The sequence below is a fragment of the Babylonia areolata genome, chromosome 4 (genome assembly GCF_041734735.1).
Source record: "Babylonia areolata isolate BAREFJ2019XMU chromosome 4, ASM4173473v1, whole genome shotgun sequence".
Classification (NCBI taxonomy): domain Eukaryota; kingdom Metazoa; phylum Mollusca; class Gastropoda; order Neogastropoda; family Buccinidae; genus Babylonia; species Babylonia areolata.
Genome location: NC_134879.1, coordinates 24,432,013 through 24,450,701, shown reverse-complemented (window position 1 = coordinate 24,450,701; position 18,689 = coordinate 24,432,013). Strand labels below are relative to the sequence as shown.

Sequence of the window (18,689 nt, the reverse complement as noted above, 5' to 3'; positions counted from 1 at the left end):
AGAAAATATCGGCGGCTGAGCCGTGATTCGAACCAGCGCGGTCAGATTTTCTCGCTCCCTAGGCGGACTCGTTACCTCCAGGCCGTCACTCGACGTGTAGAGTTCCCTCCTACGCTGTGTCTCAGCAGTAGCCTACCCCTTTCCTTTGAGGTCCGGTCCGACAGCCTTGTTTGTGAGTGAGGCTGTTCCGTGTTGAGCGGTCCGGTGCAGGGGGTTTCCCAGGCGTCAGAGTTCATGGCCTTCAGGGTATCCTCAGTTGACGCGCTTTTTCTGTCCACCTACAGCACGATGATAATGATGACAGTATCGGTATCAGTATCAGTAGCTCGAGGAGGCGTCACTGCGTTCGGTCAAATCCATATACGCTACACCACATCTGCCAAGCAGATGCCTGACCAGCGGCGTAACCCAACGCGCTTAGTCAGGCCTTGAGAAAAATAAATAAATTAATTGATTAATAAAATAAAATATAAAATAAAAATAAATAATAATTTAAAAAATAAAAAAATAAAGATAGCTAAAAATAAAAATAAAATAAAATAAATAAACTAAAGATAACAACAACAAAAAGAAAAGAATACACGTACGTGGGGTCCTCGCTCATTTTCGATCGTGAATTGTATAATCAACAAATGTCAGATTCTTTCTCATTCTTTTTTTTGGGGGGGTGGGGGGGGGGGGGGGTGGGGTGGGGGGGTGTTTGTTTGTTTTTTTGCTTTTTCTTTTCTTTTCTTTTTTTTTTCTTTTCTTTTTTTTCTTCTTTTTTTTTCTTTTTCATTTTTGTGTCTTGTCTTCTCTCTCTCTCTCTCTCTCTCTCTCTCTCTCTCTCTCTCTCTCTCTCTGTCTCCGTCTCTCTGTGTGTGTGTCTCTCTCTCTTTCTCTCTCTGTCTACCTGTCTACCCCTCGCTCTCTTTCTTTTCTCTCTGTCTCTCTCTCTTTCTGTTCCCACCCCTCTTCCCTGCCCCTCATTCTCTCTGTTTACCCATTACCCGTATACACCTCTATTGTAAGCCTGTACTCAGTCGCAAAGCACTTGTTTCAGTATCTTCACGAATTCCAAGACAAACCCATTCTGCACCGGAACCTCAAACCCAGCAACATCATGGTAGTTCCACACTATGTCCTCAAAATCAGTGACTTCGGATTTTCCAAGTGAGTATTTTTAGTTATCTGACATCATTATAGTTCCACACAATGTCCTCAAAATCATCGACTTCGGATTTTCCAAGTAAGTATTTTTAGTTAGCTAACATCATGGTAGTTCCGCACTATGTCCTCAAAATCAGCGACTTCGGGTTTTCCAAGTGGGTATTTTTAGTTATCAGTGACGCTTCAAAACGCCAGTGTTTGTTCACACGATTACTCACAGCAATAGCATGACGACGCCGACGACGTTGTGTGTGTGTGTGTGTGTGTGTGTGTGTGTGTGTGTGTGTGCGTTTGTGACGTTGTGTGTGTGTGTGTGTGTGTGTGTGTAGTGTGTGTGCTTCTCCATATTGGTCTTGCGCGTGTATCCCCAAACTGTGTCAGGTGAACAATCGATGTGCACGTGCAGAGAGTTACAGGACATAGACGCGATGGCCAGGAGTTGTGTGGGGACGGCCAACATCATGAGTCCTGAGATGGTCAACAAGGAGCCCTACAGCGCCAAGGTACATACAGATGTGTGGGTTTTTTTTGGGGGGCGGGGAGGGTGAGGGACTGAGGGGGGACGGGGAGGGTGTAGTTGTCCCCCATAGCACCGTTTCTTCTCGCATGGCCTTGCTGTCCTCAGTTCAAGTTCAGTAACTCTGCCTCCACCCATTCCTTCATTCGCTCCCTTTACTTCTATCCCTGCAAAATGGTTGGTGACTGGATCGGTGACGTTCTGTCTCTTCGCCTTGCTTTGCCTTTTACGGTCTTCAGATCAGTTCTGTAACTGGTAACTGTCCCTTCCGTGCCGTCCTGTGGTATGATTGTCAGGTGCTATATGTATATATCTATTATCATCATCATCATCATCATCATCATTATTATTATTATTATTATTAGTGTGTGTGTGTGTGTGTGTGTGTGTGTGTGTGTGTGTGTGTGTGTTTTCCAATTTTACGTCTTCTTAAAAGTGGTATTGAAGGAAAATTAATGAAATTTAACAGCAACCAAAAAATGAAATAAAATAAGGGGAGAGAGATAAGTAGTTTAGAAGTAAAACGCATGTGAACCTGAACAATTGAGAGAGAGAGAGAAGAAGAAGCTGACATCAGCTTTAACAAAATGTCCTGTTGGACTGGACATAATGTGTGTGCGTGTGCGTGCGTGCATCTGTGCGCGAGTGAGTGTGTGTGTGTGTGTGTGTGTGTGTGCAAGCGCGCCTCTGTGTATGCGTGTGTGTGCGCGCGTGCGGGCGCGTGTGTATATGTGTGTGTGTGTGAGTGTATGTGCGTGCGTGCGTGCTTGCGTGCGTGTGTGCCTCTGTGTGTGTGTGTGTGTGTGTGTGTGTGTGCAAGCAAGCGCGTGAGGGCGCGTGTGTATGTGTGTGTGTGTGTGAGTGTGTGTGCGTGCGTGCGTGCGTGCTTGCGTGCGTGCCTGTGCGTGCGTGTGTGTGTGTATGCGGCTGCAGACCGACATGTGGAGCCTGGGCATCACAGCGGTGTTCATCGCCACACTGCAGGACGCTATCATGGCCAACACCTACGACACTGTCTTCAGGAAAACCAGCCGGGGACAGGTCAGAGGCGTCGCCCTTTTCGTCCTCATCGCCACCACTCATCATCATCATTATCATCATCACCATCGTCGTCGTCTTCAACGCCATCTTCATCATCACTGTGTCATCCAACACCAGGGTCGTCATTATCACTTGTTATGAAAAATCATCATTGTCAACTCATCAATGACGTTGTGGTTAAGTGGTGTAGTGTTAATTAAGACATCTAGTGTGTGATGGTCCGTTGTTAATTTGTTTATAGACTAAATGAAAGGGCGGTACGTTGTTCTGTTTGTCTTGACCAATGTCGTCATTGTGGTCATTGTCAACAGCATCGTTCAGCACTGTCAGTCACCCTTTTATCATCATCGTCGTGGTTGACGTCGTCGTCATTATAATTGTTATTATTATTGACATATCATTTATTCCAACGTGCTGAACGGGAACCGAAGTGCAGGTGATGAGTGTGAATATCCTTGTGTGTGTGTGTGTGTGTGTGTGTGTGTGTGTGTCTGTGTCTGTGTCTGTGTCTGTGAACGAGTGCATGTGTGTATGCTTCCAACGCATGAATCAATTTGAATCTTATCTTTGTGTCAAGGCGGCCGGGGAAGGAAGAGGAGGGCGGGCGGTAGTGTGGTGGTGGTGGTGGTTGGGGGGGGGGTGATGAAGGGGACAGAAGCACACTGGTAGGCTACAGACGCTGACAGCACGTGGTGTGTGCACGCGACAGGTGCGAGGCATCGCCGGCCAGTACAGCCCGGGCACAGAGGACCTGGTCCACAGTCTCCTGCAGGTCGACCCCCTCCTCCGCCCCTCCGCCTCCCAGTTCCTCACCGACCTCCGCCTCTGCTCCAAACACTGCGCCACCCCCGCCGACGCCGGCAGCTACCCAGGCAGACAGATGGTTCCACAGAAAAACCCTGTAAACCGTCAGGGGTCAAGGTCAGGGCAAAGGTCAGCAGCTGCACGACAAGGTCACGAATCCCTTCCTCAGGCCCGAGGCGGAGGACTGAAGAAGACGACACAGCCACCACCACCAGCAGCAGCGAGCCCCGAAGACGGCCTCCCTGGAACACCCACGTCAAAGAAAACCTCAAAGCCCTCAGCACGGAAGGAACGTACAGCAGGGTCACAGAGGACGCCGTCTCTCCTGTCACGAGACAAAGCGGCACACACTGAAAGCCCCATAGCGGGTGAGGTCGTGGCATCGAATCAGCGCCGCGCCGGCGAGCACCCAACCCCCAGCGCAGAGAGCCTCTCCCTGTCGATTCTCTGCACCATCCTCGACAAGACCAATCGTGCGTCACGTGCAGGATCGGCAAGAGGTCAAGGTCGTGACCATAACTCTCGTCGGTGCGTCAGGGATGCAGGAAGAGAAACGAGGCGGCCCCAGGTCGTGGCTGCTGCCCCCGGAGCAGCAGCAGCAGCAGCATCGTCTGAGCCGATAGACATCGTGTCCAGTGGTGCTCGAGCAGTTCAGAGAAGTGACAGTAGAAGCAGCAGGAGAGGAAAAGCTGTGTCTGATAACGGGATGACAAAGTCACCTAAAGGGAAGGCTCCACGTGAAGACACTGTGTCGCTGGCGGAACCCGAGACACCTAAGGGCCGGCGCACACAGGACGTCGTAGACTTGCCCGCTTCCGATCGACGGTCCGGCAGAGGAAGACAGGGTACCGGTGAAAGAACTGCAGAAGACGTTCTTCTCCTCCAAGGCCTGGGCAATCTGGAACTGGGGGACCTGGGGAACACGGACACCTTTACCACGAATCCCCAGATGATCAACACCTTCCCTGGAGCTTTCAATGTCGACAGACTCTTGCCGCCAGTCGCACACGACTTTTCTACTCAGCACACCCCCGCCGAGGAAGACGGGTCAAGGTCACCGGCTCGGCCACGTCACCGCTCGGAGTGTGAATTGGCACCACGTGACAGAGGAGGAAGCGGAAGGTGGAATGACGGACAGGCTGATACCACTTCCGGCTATGCTCATACTTCCTTTCTTTTTGATGGTGGGCTTATTTCTTCCGGTTGTTGTTGTGATTCTTCTTCTTCTTCTTCTTCTTCCTCCTCTTCCTCCTCCTTCCGGTTGTTGTTGTGATTCTTCTTCTTCTTCTTCTTCTTCTTCTTCTTCTTCCTCCTCCTCCTCCTCCTCCTCCTCCTCGTCTTCTTCTTCTTCTTCTTCTCAGCCTTTCTCTTTCGCCTCCCCATCCTCTTTCTCTTCTTCCTGCTCTGTCTACATCCACGTCCTGTTCCACCTCTGGTTTTTTTGTTGTTTTTTTTTTTTTTTCCTTTTTTTAATTTTTTTTTAATACTTGTCAGCGCAACTATTTTCGTCGATGCGACAGTAAACGGCGCTTGTTCCTCCTCTTCTTCCTTCTTGATGGTGTGTTATGCCACGTTATGTGTTGGTGTGTTGTGTTATTTGTTATGTTCTGGTCTTTCGTTCTTCTTTCAGAGTTCTCGTTCCTGTTCCGTCGCTTGATCAGGACATGTATAGAGATCATAGAGTATATATGGAGATATCTACCAATATAGGTGCACCATAGTGTTGGGGGGGATAGCAGAGAGGGTTGGGGAGGAGTAATTGTTTCTTTCATTCTTTGTTGGTGGGTGTTGTTGCTGTTGCTGTTGCTGTCCTCTTCGTTGTTGTTGTGATTGTTGTTGTTATTATTGATGATGGTGATGATGATGATGGTGTTGTTGGTGTTGGTGTTGCTGTCATCTTCGTTGTTGTTGTTGTTCGTTGTTGTTGTTGTCGTCGTCGTCGTTATTGTTTTATTGTTGATGTTTGTTGGGTTGTTGTTTTTTAATTGCTGCTGCTGCAGTTGTTGTTCTTGTTGTTGATATTTTGGGGCATAAGCTTAGAAAAAAAGGTATGTTTTACTGTATGTACAGGAACTGATATGCTGCTGTAATTGTAACTCTTTCTTTTTTTCTTTTTCTTTTTAAATTTAAATTATGTGTGCTTCTTTGTTTATTTTTGCTTTCATTTTGGTACTTTTGAATGCTGTTGCTTATTCTCTGTGTGTACGTGTGTTGTATGGTGAGTGTCGTTCACAAACAAATATAAGAAATCATCTGTGTGTGTGTGTGTGTGTGTGTGTGTGTGTGTGTGTGTGTGTGTGTGTGTGTGTGTGTGTGTGTGTGTGTGTGTGTGTGTGTGTGTGTGTGTGCGGGGGGTGGGGGGTGTGTGTGTTGTTGTCTCATTTCTTTCTATAGCACCAGAAAGTTCCTGGCCTCAACATATGCGAGAGTACTGGGTCATTGCAAAGTGAGTTCTCTGTCTCTGTCTCTGTCTCTCTAGCTCTCTAGCTCTCTCTGTCTCTGTCTCTGCCTCTCTCTCTCTCTCATTTCCTCAACATGCGAACTGATGTAATCATGGTTTTAATCAAACGCCAGCGAAGCACATCAGAGCTTCACCACAACAGGTTTAAGTAGCCCGCCGTTCACTGACAACTTGCATACTGGTTTTAAAGCCGAACGAAGAATCCCTTCCCCCCCCCCCCCCAGCCCCCACCCCCCACCCCCCCTACACTTTACCCCCTGGAAGAAACATGCAGGTTGCAATCAGTTAACCGTATACATACGTGAATGTTTCAAATTGCTATATATATTGAAAAAAAAAGTTATCAATTTATTTCATCTTCCTATTTATTATTTTGTCTAATATCATCATCTTAGATGAACATACATAATTGAATGTTTCAAATTGCTATATATCTTGAAAAAAATAGTTATCAGTTTATTTCATCTTCCTATTTATTATTTTCAGTCTAATATCATCATCTTAGATGAACATACATAAGTGAATGTTTCAAATTGCTATATAGCTTGAAAAAAAAAGTTATCAATTTATTTCATCTTCTTATTTATTATTTTCAGTCTAATATCATCATCTTAGATGAACATACATAAGTTAATGTTTCAAATTGCTATATATCTTGAAAAAAAAGTTATCAATTTCATCTTCCTATTTAATATTTTCAGTCTAATATCATCATCTTAGATGAACATACATAAGTGAATGTTTCAAATTGCTATATAGCTTGAAAAAAAAGTTATCAATTTATTTCATCTTCTTATTTATTATTTTCAGTCTAATATCATCATCTTAGATGAACAGACTATAGATAAATAAACGAAACGTTCCTATTTATTATTGTTGTTTATTTGTCTGTTTTGTTTGCCTCTATCTATCTATCTATCTACCTATTTTTCTTTCTGTCTGTCTATCTATCTATCTGTTTGTCCATATATCTGTCTATCTATTTATCTGTTTGTCCATCTATCTGTCTGTCTATCTGTTTGTCCATCTATCTGTCCATCAATCTATTTGTTTGTTTGTGTGTTCCTTTCTTTCTTGATTTATTTCTTTATTTATTTATCCATCAGCGATCTTGTGACGAGAATGGGCGCCGACACTTTCTTCACAGCTCTCAAGTACGCCCGTTTGTTTTCAGAAAGTGAAGTGCAAGTAGGTCACATTCTTGTATTTCTTCTTTCTTTCTTTCTTTCTTTCTTGGTGTATCCTCTTATCTTTTATTCATTTATCTGCTCTATTTATTCATTCTTTTTGTTTCCACTCACTTCATAGAAATGGTATATCCTCACACCCACCCGCCAATCCATCCATCTATCCATCCATCCATCCACTGCCTGTCAGTTCGTCGGTTGTCAATGATGGTAGCGTGTCTTACCACCCACCCTCCTACCCTCTCACTGACATGTCCTAACGATGATCGAATATCCATCCGTCCTCCCAGCAATTTATCACTCTGTCAGCGATGATGGTGCATCATGCCATCACCCACCACCCACACCCTCCCTCCCACCCATCCATCCGGCGTCACTTTATCGATAACGGTAGTGTATCCTGCCAACCAAAGTCACCTACCCGTTCACCCGTCTGTCCATCCGTCCATTGACCCATGCACCCGTCCATCCATCAGTTTTCAATGTTAGTGCATCCTGCCACCCACCCATCCACCCACCTGTCCACTCACTTATCCACCCATCCACCCATCCATCCACCCATCTGCCTACCCACTTCTCCACTAATCTACCCACCTATCCACCCACCTACTGACCCATCCACACCAATCTATTCACTTATCCACCCATTTATCCATCCATCCACTCACCCATCCACCCACTTATCCACCCATTTACCCGACCATCCACTCACCCATCCACCCACTTATCCACCCATTTACCCAACCATCCACTCACCCATCCACCAAACTATCCACCCATTTACCCAACCATCCACTCACCCATCCACCCCCTTATCCACCCATTTACACAACCATCCACTCACCCATCCACCCACTTATCCACCCATTTACCCAACCATCTATTCACCCATCCACCCAACTATCCACCCATTTGCTCAACCATCCACTCACCCATCCACCCACCCAATCATCCCTCCATTCGCTTATCCACCTATCTACCCACATCCACCCACCTATCCACCCACTCACACATCAACTCACACACCCATCCAGCTGTTGTCGATGTGTAGTTATGGTGAATCTTACCACCTGCCCGCCCACCCATTCATCTAACCATACCATATATCAGTTATGACAGTGACTTCTGCACCACCTTCCGCCCAAACCTCCATTCATTCGTTACCCGATGATGATAATAATGAAGCCTGCTACCCATTCACCCGCCTGTCCATCTTTGTAACCATGCGCGAATTTGTCAGTGATGATAATGATAATGTATTCTGACACCCACCCACCCTTCCACCTATCTGTCCATACCCGTGTGTGTGTGTGTGTGTGTGTGTGTGTGTGTGTGTGTGTGTGTGTGTGTGTGTGTGTGTGTGTGTGTGTGTGTGCCGTGGAAGCTGCGATACGTAGCCTAGAAATGAGTGTGTGGAGGAGGGGGGTAGAGAGGGTGCAGGGCAATGTGTGTGTGTGTGTGTGTGTGTGTGTGTGTGTGTTGGGGCTCATGTACGTTTATGTGTATTTGACTGTGCTTTCATATCTGTGAAACTGCATGTTTGGTGCATAATCTGTTATGCATATGTGTGTGTATGTGTGAATGTGTGTCTGCATGTTTTACATTGATTTGCTTATTTATCATCATTGTTGTCTTTTTTATTTATTTATTATTTTATTATTATTATTATTATTATTACTTTTAAAAAAATATTGTTTTTTGTTTTTGTTTTTTTTACGCTTATAGTTGAGTTCAACAGGTTTTTGTGCCTTATACATAACCATTATTCGTAGTAGTTCTTTTTTTTAATGTATTTATCTATTATTTATTTACCCTTTTTTTCTTTTCTTTTTTTTTCTTTTTCTCAAGGCCTGACTAAGCGCGTTAGGTTACGCTGCTGGTCAGGCATCTGCTTGGCAGATGTGGTGTAGCGTATATGGATTTGTCCGAACGCAGTGACGCCTCCTTCAGCTACTGAAACTGAAACCGAAACTGTCCGTACCCGAGTTGTTAATTATGATATGAATTCCACCTTCTGCCCAAACATCCATTCCTTACCCAATGTCGATAGAGTATCCTGTCACCACCCACCCCTCTATTCATATCTGACTTTGTCAATGATGATGATGATGATGATGATGATGATGATGGTACAATCTGACACCCACCCACCCACTCATCCAACCATCTCTCCATACTTGTATCAATGATGATGGTGAATTCTGACACATTCGTTCACACATCCATCCATCCATCCATTCAATGGTAGTGAATTCTACATTCCACCCACCTATCTATCCATATCCGAGTCTGTCAATGATGACATATCAATTCCGCCTTTCGCCCACACATCTATTCCTTACCCAGTAATGATAGTGTATCTATCCACCCGAGTCTGCCAATGATGATGTTATTAAATCCATCTTCCGTTAACACACCCATCCATACAGTCGTTACCCAGTAATGACAGTGTATCTGTCCACCCGAGAATGTCAATGATGATATGAATTCCACCTTTCGCCCACACATCCATTCCTCGTACCCAGTAATGACAGTGTATCTATCCACCCGAGAATGTCAATGATGATATGAATTCCACCTTTCGCCCACACATCCATTCCTCGTACCCAGTAAAGACAGTGTAGATCCACCCGAGAATGTCAATGATGATATGAATTCCACCTTTTCGCCCACACATCCATTCCTCGTACCCAGCAATAACAGTGTATCTATCCACCCGAGAATGTCAATGATGATATGAATTCCACCTTTCGCCCACACATGCATTCATCGTACCCAGCAATGACAGTGTATCTATCCACCCGAGAATGTCAATGATGATATGAATTCCACCTTTCGCCCACACATCCATTCCTCGTACCCAGTAATGACAATGTATCCACCCATCCATCCCCCATCCCACCCATCCGATACTGACTGACGACAGTGTGTGCTGTTTCCCCCCTACACAGCAGTGGCTGCGAGAGAAGGGAATGGTGTCAGCGGGTCAGTGCATGGACAGCCTCAAGAGGCTGCTGGCGCTGGACTCGCAGCTGGACGACGACACTCTCTTCGCCTTCAACGACACGCTCAGGCGGCTGCCACACGCCGGAGACGAACCTGCCTGAGGCTGTCACAGGCTGCTGTGGCGTGTGTGTCCTCTTCATTGAGTGTGTGTGAGAGAGATAGAGAGAGAGGGAGAGAGAGAAGGGTGGTGGGAGTGGGGATGGAGAGAGACAGAGACACAGAGAGAAGGGGGGGGAGTGGGGATGGAGAGAGACAGAGACACATAGAGAGAGAAGGGGGGTGGGTGGGGGAGTGGGGATGGAGAGAGACAGAGGGATAGAGAGAGAGAAGGGGGGGTGGGAGTGGGGATGGAGAGAGACAGAGACACATAGAGAGAAGGGGGGTGGGTGGGGGAGGGGGGATGGAGAGAGACAGAGACACATAGAGAGAGAAGGGGGGTGGGTGGGGGAGTGGGGATGGAGAGAGGCAGAGGGATAGAGAGAGAGAAGGGGGGGTGGGAGTGGGGATGGAGAGAGACAGAGGGAGAGAAGGGGGGTGGGAGTGGGGATGGAGAGAGACAGAGGGAGAGAAGGGGGGTGGGAGTGGGGATGGAGAGAGACAGAGGGAGAGAAGGGGGGTGGGAGTGGGGATGGAGAGAGACAGAGGGAGAGAAGGGGGGTGGGAGTGGGGAAGTGGGGATGGAGAGAGACAGAGAGAGAGGGGGGGTGGGGGCTGGGAGTGGGGATGGAGAGAGAGAGAGAGAGAGAAAGGGGGGTGGGTGGGAGTGGGGATGGAGAGAGAGAGAGAGAGAGAGAGAGAGAAAGGGGGGTGGGTGGGAGTGGGGATGGAGAGAGAGAGGGGGGGGGGGGTGCGGGGGGACGGGACAGACAGACAGAGAGTGTACGTTTGGGGATTTGTATGGACCATGACTATGATTCTTTGTTTTACAACTGCCAGAGCATTGGCTTATTCTTGTCGTTACTATTCTACCACTATAACAGCTTGATAGACAGATGTATCAGTTTCAAGACGCGTCAGTGCGTGGCAAATGACCTCACACGACATAGGTATACATCATACATGCTAAAGAAAAACAAGAAAATAAGAGAAAAAGGAGCGAATGGCTGACCTTCGCCTGGACCCAACCTGCTGGTCAGGCCTGGAGAACCCACTGACTCCAAAAGCCATGACTGTCAGTGTGTTTCATTGCTGGCTATGTTTGAACGCTACCTTGTAGTGATGGAGTCTCCGACATTAGCCTGGTTGCCTGACCAGCACAGGTGACTGGGGTTTTTTTAGTGAAGAGGAGTTGTGCAGTCCCTTCCCCACTCTCTCGCCTACCGACGCTCACAGATACTGCCACGTGTAGGACGGCCTCGGCAGGTGCAGGTTTTTTCTTCGGAGTTCCGTCTCCTAGGAGGACTTCCTGCCAAGGATAAGAGCTCCCCCTGCCCTTTGGTCATCCTCTTCCGCCTTCACAGCCGTTGGGAAAGGTTTCCTCCTCCGCCTGGTCCGTCGTTGGGAGACTTCACATGCGGTAGTATTCACGTAATAGAAACCATCTTGCGCGATCTGCTTTCGCATTTCTTAGTGAATGGAATTCCGGCACATTATGCTGTGCGTGCGTGTGTGTGTGCGCGCGCGCGCGCGCGTGTGTGTGTGTGTGTGTGTGTGTGTGTGTGAAGGAGGAAGTGTGTGTGTGAGTGTGTTTGTGTGCGTGTGAAGGAGGAAGTGTGTGTGTGTGAAGGAGGAAGTGTGTGTGTGTGTGTGTGAAGGAGGAAGTGTGTGCGTGCGTGTGTGTGTGTATGTATGTATGTGTTTCTCTGTGTATGTTGTATATATTGTACATATGCTATTGTGCATGCAGCATGATAATGTTATCTGACTTGTACAGTTTTTACCTGGTTGTATACCTACCTGATCTTAACTCACACTCACTTGCTGCCGTTTAACCTGTTGTGAAGCTTTCATTGCCCGAGGAAGCTTTTTTCGGCAAAAATTTATATATATATATATATGTATGTATGTATGTATGTATAAGTGAGCGCACGTGTGCATGCGTGCGTGTGTGTGTAAGTGTATGTTTGTAAGTGTATGTGTGCGTGTGTGTGTGTGTGTGTGAAGTTATCAATTCATTCGTCAGTTGCCTTAGATGTCGCCCCCCCCCCCACCCCCACCCCCTCCCACACCCTCCAACTCCCCGCCCCTCCCCCCCCCCCTCCCTCTCTCTCTCTCTCTTCGTCCATGTCTCCCGCCTCCTACCTCATTTCTCCTCGTACATGACTGTGCAGTTTCAGTTTGTTTAGCGACGCTGTGAGACTATCATTGTTCTTGGTATGCACATAATTATCATTTCATTTCACTGAAACCAGTTTTGTGTTTATCCATTTTTTTTGTCTGTCGCAATATCCCTTGAATTAAATTTCTATACTGTTCTTAACCTTCCCGTCGGTTTGTGTGTGTGTGTGTGTGTGTGTGTGTGTGTGTGTGTGTGCACTGTATTTGTGTCAATGCATGTACTTTTGAGTCTGTGCGTGTGTGTATGCTTACTCCATACTATTGCAATCTTGGCTGATAAAAGGGGAATTGACTGCTAGTCAGTTCGCGAAGTTCCCAATGAGAGCGGCGAGGAATGTGAGGAACAGGCTGATCGCTTTAAATTTCATAGCTCAGTGGTGGAACCCAGTCAGAATGTGGGTTGACAGGCAGTCACCATTGCGGTTTTTAGAGCACATGTGTGCTTGCGTGGTAGAATCGTGTTCTCCCATGCATGCACTGACATGGCTCTGTATCATAATATGCTGTAATGCTACACATTTCTCGCTGTGGTATTGACCAAGGTCCGTTCTTGTCGAAGCGGACGTTTCAGTCAGAGCCGGGCTGAGGCAGATCAAACGATTGCATTTCGAACCTTTGTGGTCACCCATGCATAGGCCTTATCGCCAGTAAGTACACACACACACACACACACACACACACACACACACACACACACACACACACACACACAGCACGCACGCACACACACACACACACACACACACACACACACACACACACACACACACGCACGCACGCACACACACACACACACACACACACACACATTCATAGGTCTTCAGGTCCCAGCCATTACCGTGTGCCACTGGCCCCACTGACAGTCAGCACCTTTACATGTCGGTACATCTGTTTGTGCGTGTGATTCACTGTGTGTGTGTCAAAGTCAAAGTCAAGTCAATTTTTTTATTTCAAGATGGTAATTGAATAAGCAACGATTGCTTTTTGTTCACATCAAGCCATCTGAAAAAAAAGAAAAAAAAGAAAAAGAAAAAATAGGGAGATGCATAGAAAAACACATACAAAAGTACTGGAAATATAGTTACATGCGCACAAGAATCGTGCGAAAATGAAATACACATTAGCATTACTATTTCGCACTCATACACAAAAACACGTACACTTACAGCAGATTACAACCCGTTTTGCATATGCATCAGTACACCCTCATACAACAGGTAAGCCGCCACCAAAGGCATATACAAAACATTTCACAAATCATGAATTAAGTGGTAACTACTAGATTTTGATTTGTATTATTGTTCATCTTTTGGACAGTTAATAAGATGATTTTTCATATTTTTCTTAAACACATTTTTATTCGTTATATCTTTTAAAATGAGTGGAAGGTTATTCCATAAACATCCACCAGAGAAAAGGAAGCTGGATTTATAAAGGTTGTTTCTAGGTCTAGGTATGCATAACATATGGTTGTGTCTGTGGTCATTAGTTTTAAAAGTTTCTGTAATCTTTTTGGGAGCATTTCCATATATCGCATTATGCATGCAAACAGCCTTGTTGAAGAACAGCCTGTTGTGGAAAGATAATACATTAAGGAGTTTATTATCCTTATGGGTCAAGGAGCTTGACTTCAACAATGCTGATTTTAATGCTCTTTTATACATACGATGAATAAATTTTAAGTTTGTATAGCTGCAGTTGTCCCATAAAGTTGATGCATAATCGATGATTGGCAGAACATGAGCACAGACAAAAAGCTTTCGTGAATGAACATCAAGGATATCTTTTTTTATTTTTGCTAACTGATGTAGTTTTGCTGGAGAGACGTTTTCCTAAGTAAGTTATATGGTCAGTCCAAGAGAGATCTTTGTCAATAAAGACATCCACAATTTTATGTGATTCTGCCTCTTCAATTCTGTTTACGCCTAGGAAAAGTGGTTTGAATATGTGTTTCATCCTTTGTCTTTTTGTCGTGCTGCTACATACATACATTTAGTTTTTCGTGTGTTTAAGGACATATGATTTAATTGTGTCCAGTCACCAAGTCTCTTAATGTTGTCTTGAAGGTCATATGTGAGTTCACAGGCTCCTGAATTGCTTGAATGAAGGGAAGTGTCATTTGCGGCGAACACTTCACATTTACATGTCATAGAACAAGGCAAGTCATTAACATAAACAGAAAATGATATCGGCCCTGTGTGTGGGCCGGTGTGTGTCAGTGTGTGTGTGTGTGTGTGTCTGTCTGTCTGTCTGTCTGTCTGTCTGTCTGAGTGTCCGTCTTTGTCTCTGTCTGTCTATCTCAGTGTGCCGCCTGCGTGTATGCAGTATATGCATGTGTGTTCCCCGCCGCTTCCTCCCCATGTTAGTGCCTCAGTCAAGCACTGACACTAGGCGCCCTTTCCCTGTACTTTGAAGCACAGATGACATTCACTGGCAGTGGGTCTGCTGTTGCTTAGTTCTCCCTTCGTTTAAAGTCCATGAACTGCTTGCGCATCAGTGAGTTAGGGAAGTTACAACCGTAAACCGATATATCAATCGTGTCGGCTCAGTCAGTCATTAATTAAGTAACTAATTATGGGAATCCTGATCGAGGTCGTCTGTTGTCGTCCGGGCAAAATTGTTTTTAAGCAGAAGCAGGTCTTCAAAATCATCAGTTGCGCGCATATGTTCACACATGTGCACACAGTGCACCCACACCCGCCGCAGCCGTGACACTCAGGCACACGTATACTGACATATGATCATACTCTCAATCACATTGACAAGCAACTGAATACGATCACGCTTTCTTACTTTATCTGTCTGTCTGTCTGTCTGTCTGTCTATCTATCTATCTATCTATCTGTATATCTATCTATCTATCTATCTGTCTGTCTTTTTTTCTTTTCTTTTTTTTCTCCATTTTTATATGGCTTTGTCGGAACGCAGTGTCGCCTCCTTGAGCAACTGAACTGAATAGCGAGATGGAAAAAAGAAAGAAAGGAAGGAAAAGAAAGCATTATTCAGTTTGCTTTCGCAATGTTGTGCCTATTTTGACCTTCTTGGTTGTTTTACTTACATCCAAGGAATGTAACTCCTGCTAACAAATCCACGAAGAAAGACAACTCTGGTCTGTTTAGCGTGTCCAAAATCACGGACTTCGTCCAAAATGTTGGGAGGGAGAGCATCAGTGGGGTCGAAATGCCGCTATCTTCGACAGAGAGCGTTGTATCATTCAAAAACTGGGGTCTATGGCAACAGACTGGTTGCCGAGAAGCAGCCAAGGGAAGCATGTGAGTAATATCATGTTTTAAATACTGAGGAGAAGCACCTCAAACAGCTAGCTTGGCTTCCATTTCTTGCATACCTCTTACCCCCACCTCCACCCCTGCCTCACTGACCTGTCTCTTGTTGCACTTATGCCGCAGTTTCGGTGCAGTTTTAACATTAATAGAATGAAAACATATATTGGTTAGTCATATTAACCTACATGCCCTCAGTAGAAATGTCAGGTTGACATGCAACACGAATGCACGGCCATACCCACATGAAGCTAACGAAAGTAAGGTCGTGAAATGACATTGGCCAATCAGTTTTGCAGAGGTCGGCCACACCTCCAGCGAAATGCTGTGCGTTGTTGATTAGCTGCCACCGTGTTTATCGGCGTGTACCATTTGAATTGTGGGTGCTTTAGAATTGGAAATGTCATAATTTGGCAGGACCCTCCTGTCCCACATTCCAGTCTCCACTTCTACTCCCATCTGAATGAAGATCATTGATTCAGTTTACCAGATATGTTGTTTTTCATCATCACATATTCAACAAATTCTTAAAAAAAAAGCCAAAAAAAAAAAAAAGCTGGTACTGGTAAGGATGATTTATAAATACAATTTCAACTTTTTACAAAAGGAATTGAAAAATAAAAGGGGGATCGGGTGGAAAGATGTTTGATATACACATTTACAAATTATTGTTGTGATATAAACAGGCAACAAATCAATTTCAGCTTTATCACATGCCAGAGTGTGTGTGTGCATGTGTGTATTTATCACCTGTAAAAATGAATTTATATAAATCAACATGTTGTCTATACTGTTGATCATTCAGGCACATCTGGTGAAGGCTGTGTGAGCCATCATTCCTGGGGCTGAAATGAAACACACACACACACACACACACACACACACACACACACACACACACACACACACACACACACACAGAGTGCATTAACAGCTGAAAACTTTAAACATTGATGTTGGAATGGATTTGATTTTTACGATATTTAAATCTTGGTATTTCAACAGCTGGGCATTGATCGTATGTTTGGATGCACATGTAATCTCCTGCAGGAATAATGGGAAAAGATATTGTGCAGTCAAACAATGGTTGCAGACACAGAAGCAGAGATCAAGAACCGAGTAGAGCAGGCCAACATCACACGCCTGGTGCAGGCGTACAGACAGTATGGACACAGGAAGGCACAGTTGGACCCCTTGGGACTGCAGACCAGCAAGTAAGAGTGGAACTGAAAGAGGTTGTTTGTTGTTTTGTTGTTGTTGTGTTTTTTTTGGAGGGGGGGGGGGGGGGGGGTGTGTGTGTGTGTGTTTTTTTTCCCCTTAATGTGTGTTTGTATTCATGACTATGCCAGCACATTCATAGGCTTATCATGAGACGCCTGTCTCAAAGAAAGTGTGTGCATTATAGTCATACTCCATTGTCTGGTCATTGCATAAAAGAGTAGATAAAAACAACAAAATGTAAAAAAAAATTAAAAAAAAAAACAAGCATGCACACATAAAACAAGATAATAACAGATTAGTCGTCATGTAAAAAAAATGTGAATGTCATTTTTAACAAACACTCATTCCTGTTTTGATGATTTGTAGACCTACAGTCACCAGTATGTGAGATGGGACATTAAAGTAAACAAAGTTCTTCCTCTGTATTTGCAGACCTACCTATGCATGTTACATATACATGAATTTTCTGATCGTCATCTTGTGTGCAGAGCTTTGCCAGAGCTTGATCAAAGACAGTATGGGATAGCTGCGGGTGACACAAGCTCTGTTCCTTTGGTGGGGATCTTTAATGGTGGAGGTAATGCATTGTCCATATCGGAACTCATTAATCGTCTGGAACAAGTCTATTGTGGAACCATGGCTGCTGAGTTTGATCATCTCCTGGTAATTTTTTTTTTTTTTTTCAAACATTTTTATTTAGACAAAAGTTTACATACCAAAATAATACATATTTAACATTCGGAAGGCACAACAATATAATGTTCTGAACATCAACTATTTCACATCAAGCATCACATTGGCAGAACAGCAAAATATTTAATTCAAACACTCATCTGTGTGATATTATAATGCATGAATGACAATGAAATTGTAGTAATGACAATATTTAAACTATCCATTCACATATTGATTCCACTGGTACTGTTGAGCCAAATTTATTTCAAAGTGATATAGGTAGCCAAATGAGTTTTCATTCATACATTGTTTCTATATGGTATTACAATGCTCGGTTTACATCAAAGTGTAATCTGGACGATTATTCATTCCTGCATTAATTTTAATGCTTTATTAATAATAACAGTAATCATTCATTCACACCAGCTCCTGGTAAGTTTGTTTCTGTTGTTGTTGTCTCATTTCATGTGTTTTGTGAAGTTTCATGCTGTCGTAATTAGAGAAACATATTGAGAGAGATTCAAGTTTATATGTGTCATAAATGAAATTACTGGTGTGTATTGACTGATTTCGCTAATTTTCACATAAGTAACAAAACAAACACTGTGCATCCTTCCTTCCCCCTCCTAAACGCACACATACACACATATACACACACGCCCATGCGCACACACATGCACATGCACACACACACACACATACACACCACTCTTGCCCCCATCCCCCAACCACAAAAAAGATACAGGACAATTAAAAACATTATCTCTCTTTTTTCTCTAAATTATAGTCAGTATGCTTCTTTTTCCCCCTTCTTCATTCTTGTTTTCTACTGTCAAGGGGAAGGATAGAATATGATTTTTGTTCATATAAGGTAAGATTTACTCATCATTATGTCTGTCACTTTCAGACAGAAGAAGAGCGGGTGTGGTTCGCAAAAGCATTTGAAACGAGAGAGAACATAGAAATTCCTGACAGCAGAAAAGTGGCACTAGCAAAGCTGATGTTGCGTTGTCAGGTGAGACCATCACTGCGTGTGAATGTGTGTTTGGATATGTCTTTGTATACAAATG

General features: G+C 44.7%; 2 protein-coding genes across 3 annotated transcripts in view; both read left to right on the top strand.

The window, feature by feature from the left end:
* LOC143281616 (uncharacterized) overlaps positions 1 to 10,390 on the top strand; it is a 17,215-nt gene extending 6,825 nt beyond the window's left edge. Inside the window, exons 5-11 of one of the 2 annotated variants that reach the window (XM_076586865.1) lie at positions 1,043 to 1,152; positions 1,556 to 1,652; positions 2,600 to 2,707; positions 3,417 to 4,695; positions 5,906 to 5,957; positions 7,079 to 7,160; positions 10,114 to 10,390. In XM_076586865.1, coding sequence (XP_076442980.1) covers positions 1,043 to 1,152; positions 1,556 to 1,652; positions 2,600 to 2,707; positions 3,417 to 4,695; positions 5,906 to 5,957; positions 7,079 to 7,160; positions 10,114 to 10,266 — 1,881 coding nt within the window. In that variant the 3' untranslated portion in view covers positions 10,267 to 10,390. Of the gene's footprint in view, positions 1 to 1,042; positions 1,153 to 1,555; positions 1,653 to 2,599; positions 2,708 to 3,416; positions 4,696 to 5,905; positions 5,958 to 7,078; positions 7,161 to 10,110 lie in introns of both variants that reach the window. The other variant, XM_076586864.1, reaches the window with a different exon arrangement.
* A 5,024-nt stretch (positions 10,391 to 15,414) lies between these two features.
* The window catches only part of LOC143280981 (2-oxoadipate dehydrogenase complex component E1-like), a 40,940-nt gene continuing 37,665 nt past the window's right edge, over positions 15,415 to 18,689 (top strand). Inside the window, exons 1-4 of the mRNA XM_076585831.1 lie at positions 15,415 to 15,714; positions 16,817 to 16,937; positions 17,433 to 17,607; positions 18,527 to 18,634. Of these exons, the coding sequence (XP_076441946.1) occupies positions 15,591 to 15,714; positions 16,817 to 16,937; positions 17,433 to 17,607; positions 18,527 to 18,634 (528 nt within the window). The 5' untranslated portion in view covers positions 15,415 to 15,590. The remainder of the gene's footprint in view (positions 15,715 to 16,816; positions 16,938 to 17,432; positions 17,608 to 18,526; positions 18,635 to 18,689) is intronic.